The sequence below is a fragment of the Alligator sinensis genome, unplaced genomic scaffold (assembly GCF_000455745.1).
Source record: "Alligator sinensis unplaced genomic scaffold, ASM45574v1 scaffold738_2, whole genome shotgun sequence".
NCBI lineage: Eukaryota > Metazoa > Chordata > Crocodylia > Alligatoridae > Alligator > Alligator sinensis.
Genome location: NW_005842442.1, coordinates 891,376 through 895,979, shown reverse-complemented (window position 1 = coordinate 895,979; position 4,604 = coordinate 891,376). Strand labels below are relative to the sequence as shown.

Here is a 4,604-nt window from a genome sequence, read left to right as displayed (position 1 = left end):
ACTCTTTCCTGCCCAGGGCAGGGGGTCAGACTTGATGATCTGTTTAGGTCCCTTCCGAACCTAGAAACTATGAAACTATAAAGTATGGAGCACATACTGCCATCAATTTTGAGACGTCTCCACTGAAATCAATTGGAACAGCACCATCCATTTTCAAAAGGACAGATCCTTTTGGGGTGAGTAGTATTCTTACCCATATGAGTATAAATTCTAAGTTCCGCAAGACTATTGTAAAAGTAAAGCTAGCCTTATGTCCAAGGGTTTGCATTAACATACCCTAAAATTATCATAATATGCACTTAAATTATATGTTCCAAATGGAAAATAAATTATAGAAGGTATAACAAAATAAAATAAACATTTACTTTGGTGATGACATGCTTTTATGTCTTATTATAAGTAACACTGAATCATTCTGAATATCAGAAATATTTTTAAAAGACATCTAACAAATAAAGAGCAATACCATTTCCCATCTCCATTATTTCTGAAAACTGGAAAAAAGGAAAATTGGAAGTGATTGGATACTGAAGCCTACACTTCAAGCTGTTGTCTGTAAGTTAGTGAGGTTGGGCTGTATTTGCACTGTTCTTTTTATTTCACATGCAAGTTACCACATGCAGATTAGAAATATATGCAAAGATATCCAGGGAGAGATCATCAAGAAAATTAGTGGAGTAAAGCAGGTCTTCACCAGCTGTGATTCTCAACCAAGATCTTAACTTCTGCATAGCAAAGCAGCATTCTGGTTTTGGTTCAGGACTATCCCTAGAACATAAGGATTCTAACGGGTAAGATTTTATCCTTAAAATATTACTAGTAAAGAGAGAACTCCAGACCCATTCCCCCCACCCCTCTTTCACTGACATAAATATAAGAATGATTTTTGGTGTCATTCTAGAAAAATAGAATAACCTAGAACAGAATTTGACTCTTTGACTTTAAACCTGGAAAGCCTCTGTTGTTGCAATTCTGAAACTAATGCAAATAGCACGCTGGCTTTTTTCCAAAAGTAAATTAAGCTCAACATTTGAATATAAGTTTCATTTGTTTTCTCTGAATCTATACAGATTTCTCTGAATCTGTATACAAATACATGCATCATTCAGACTGGTTTGAAGATAGACATTCTTTTCAATAACAGAGTAATAAAAATGTACTTAACTATAAATCATAAGCAGTTAGTTTTTCTGATACTCCCATCTAGCAATATTGTTTTCAGAAAACATAGACATATATTCATTTTATACTTTTAGCCACACAGTAAAACAGCTCTGCAATTATGTTTTCCCCTACCAAATGCCAGTAATAATGCAAAATGGTTCTATATAGTCAATGATTCTATATGCCAGTAATAATAGCAAAATGATACTATATGCTTTTTCTTGGGAAGGCAAAAAAATTGAAATCTCTTATTTTGCTGGCACCCAAAATCTTCCCTTTATGATGAAGTTATCCTAACATAAGCCCTTTTGATTCAGAGATAGATTGTCAGAATTTGCAGCAGCTCAGCTAGGAAAAAAGTCTGGTCCTTTTTAGGTCAATATTTTCATAATAAAGTTTCTAACAGTAGCAGAATTTTCCTCTTGTTAACTCAATATCTACCCAGTAAAATATCCCACTTAACCGAGACACTCCTCTGGATGAATAAAGGGAACAGCGTCTAGCCCTCTAGAATTCCCACGCGGTTGCTAACTTTCACAATATAGAATGATCCATGAAAAATAAGAACGGGCCCATGTCTCCTGTCACTTACATGAGTTTTACATTACTGTAATTCTTTTGACTTTATGGAATTAGAGATTTCCTCCTGATTTATGCTGGTGGAAGTGAAAGGAGAATTTGGTCCATTATATTTTCCACAGTGATCATATACATGACAATTTTACCAATTTCCAAGTATATAACGGTATATGTGGTAAAAACACAACTTTGGCACAAACTCTCAGCTGATGTAAATCAATGTATTTCCAACAAAGTCAGCAGAATCACACTAGTTTACATCAGCTAAGGATCTGGCTTATACTGCCCAACAAATTTCTTTAGAAATCTATTTACAAGCCACGTGGACACTGAGACGCATTAAATATCTTGTAAATGGAGAGACTTTACCATTTTTGTGATAATAAGTAACTTCCACTTTCCTCTCCTCTGACCCCAGCAGTGCCTGGGCAATTTGTGCAATATGATGCCGCTTGGTTTCTGGCCCATGAAGAAAATCGCAGGTGCAGGGCTTTTGCATGACATCTGGTCTGGAGAATCCAGTCATCTCACAAAACCCATCATTGCAGTAGATGATAGCACAGTTCTGCACTCTAGCATTAGCGATGATGAAGTTTTTATCTGCAATAAAACAAAGTGATCCATTTTTAGTACTTTTTCAACATTTCATAAAGTGTTCATTGCATGGATAGATGCTAAACAACCTCTTTTTAATGTGATTCTCTGATGTAGAGAAGATATTTAATATAGCTGATTACAGATATCAAGAGATATTTAATATAGTTAACTTGACCCAGATCAGATAAAGAAAGTTCAATAAATTTACCATACATTATACATGAAGCTAGTGGGCTTTTAAGAAAATAAAGACCAATCTTCTCAGTCCTTTTACAAAGATCTTGTCGGTTGCAAAGGTTGTAATACTTTTTTTCAGGTTCACTGATATGTAGACTGTAGGCTCAATTCTCCAAGTGCTTTCATATGCAAAATTATCACCAAAAAGATTGTAGAAGTTTTGCCTGCATAAGGACTCGCTAAGGTCAGGTCTAAAGGGCTCCTGTACTACCAAAAGCAATGGAATTATTTCCATTGACCTGAATGTGAGAAGGACGAGGTCCATAACCTGTTTCACTTAAACTGCTGAGAAGATGTAACATGAGAGACAGGTTTTTTATAGTGTGCTATAATCTATACTTATTGAAAGAATTGGAAGTTATGGTATTGCATAATTTCAAGAATATATTTCAAGCAAATATTTAGAGAAGCCAAAAAGTGTAAGATCATCTTGGGCAAAATTTGGGTCTTAGTTTACTCTCGCCTGAGGAAAGTATTCCGAAGTTGCATTAAAATGATTATTTGCCTTGTTTCTTGTTTGTGTTTGTGAAACACACTGCTCCCTTCTTAAATATGAACCTTGTTCAGTCTTGTTATTGCAATGGACTAAATCTTCCTTCCCTGGTCTACATTCCCTCATTCCAGTTAAATTAATTAGGGTTTTATCATATGAATAGAGTGAGCATTGTCTGACCATGTTAGTGATGTAATTTTAAGAATTAATAGTCCCACACACTAAAACATTTATGGAAAAGAACATGTATTTTATACACAACATGGTATACCTTTATTGTCTTTGGATTACATTTGAATTTCCACAAGTATTTATTAAAATTATTTCACTGGATAGCTGATTATTCATCAGCTTTATTCTCTTCAACACAATGCAACACCCTGAATTTGTACCACTTCATTTACTCGAGTAGTTGAAATAATCCTGTTGACTTCAACATGTATGCAAACAAGGGTTTCGGCATCTGGCTTTTATTTCATGCACAAGTTAAATGACTATTAAATTGGCAGTAGATATAGAGCTGCAGTAAAAAAACATTGCCTAAGTACCTAAACTGAAGTTAAGGGATGATTGTAGTGGACTGAAAAAGATGCTATAAAGACAGAACAATCTGAAGGTGCTAAAAATACTTATATTAATGCACGTGTCAAACATGCTTTTTCTACTCCAGTACTTTTTTGCCAGTCTTTTCAGTTGGAAGCATTCTACACTGTCTCCTCATTATTACTGCCAGGCAATAACAAGAGTTCAAGCAAAGAAAAGCACCAAAAAAACCCCTTCAGTCTCCTTGACAGGTAGGAAACTACTGCATTGGGAAGGCTCCCTTTGACTAGATAAGCCACCTACCCAGAACATCTTCCTTAGGGATGCCTTTGGTTTGGATATTTTAAGCATTCTTTAAAACACACGCACACGTGCAAAGAAAGAGAAAAGCCCCCCTGACAACCAGCTGAAGAATTCAGGGGTGAGGACAAGTTCAGGAGAGCGCTTGTCCCTTTAACAATTCCTCTGCTTAGGATTTCTCTCTTGAATCACAGCCTGGCTGTCCTGATTTATCACAAAGACCATCCAGCCCGCTGTTTGCCTTCCATGCTGAGCAGCAGCAACAACAAAAAAACCCGCTGCCCCTGCGCTGCCTTTCTGGGCCCTCGGAACAGTTTGCACTAGGGCAGCAGTTGGGAGGCAGGACGGAGACAGTCCGCCGCCCCTAGGATGGGGGCACTGCCCCACCAGTCTTGGAAGCCCACATCCTGCCAGCAAGGCGCTGGATTTCTTCCCTCCGGGGTTTTCTTTCCAGCCCTACAAACTTAACCCCGCGCGGGGCTGCCCCAACAGAGCCGAGCAGCGAGGCGAGGAACTCACTTTGCCCTTCGAACTTGCGGATGATGGTGCCCAGGAAGGTGTTCTGCGGGGCCACATGCCCGCGGCGAACAGGCATGTTGGTCCGGTCTGGCTCTGCGGCTCCCGACGCACGAGGCTGCTCCAGCGCTCGCCTACGCGGCTCCGGGCGCGGCTACTCCGCTCCCGCTCCGCC

General features: G+C 38.6%; 1 protein-coding gene and 1 long non-coding RNA gene across 2 annotated transcripts in view; one reads left to right on the top strand and one right to left on the bottom strand.

Moving 5' to 3' along the window:
* The window catches only part of KCNH7 (potassium voltage-gated channel subfamily H member 7), a 390,758-nt gene extending 386,172 nt beyond the window's left edge, over nt 1-4,586 (bottom strand). The window contains exons 1-2 of the mRNA XM_025212042.1: nt 4,433-4,586; nt 2,113-2,343 (exon numbers count right to left, since the gene is read on the bottom strand). Coding sequence (XP_025067827.1) covers nt 2,113-2,343; nt 4,433-4,508 — 307 coding nt within the window. The 5' untranslated portion in view covers nt 4,509-4,586. The remainder of the gene's footprint in view (nt 1-2,112; nt 2,344-4,432) is intronic.
* The window catches only part of LOC112551368, a 271,740-nt gene that overhangs the window by 79,913 nt on the left and 187,223 nt on the right, over nt 1-4,604 (top strand). The gene's annotated exons all lie outside the window — the stretch shown is intronic.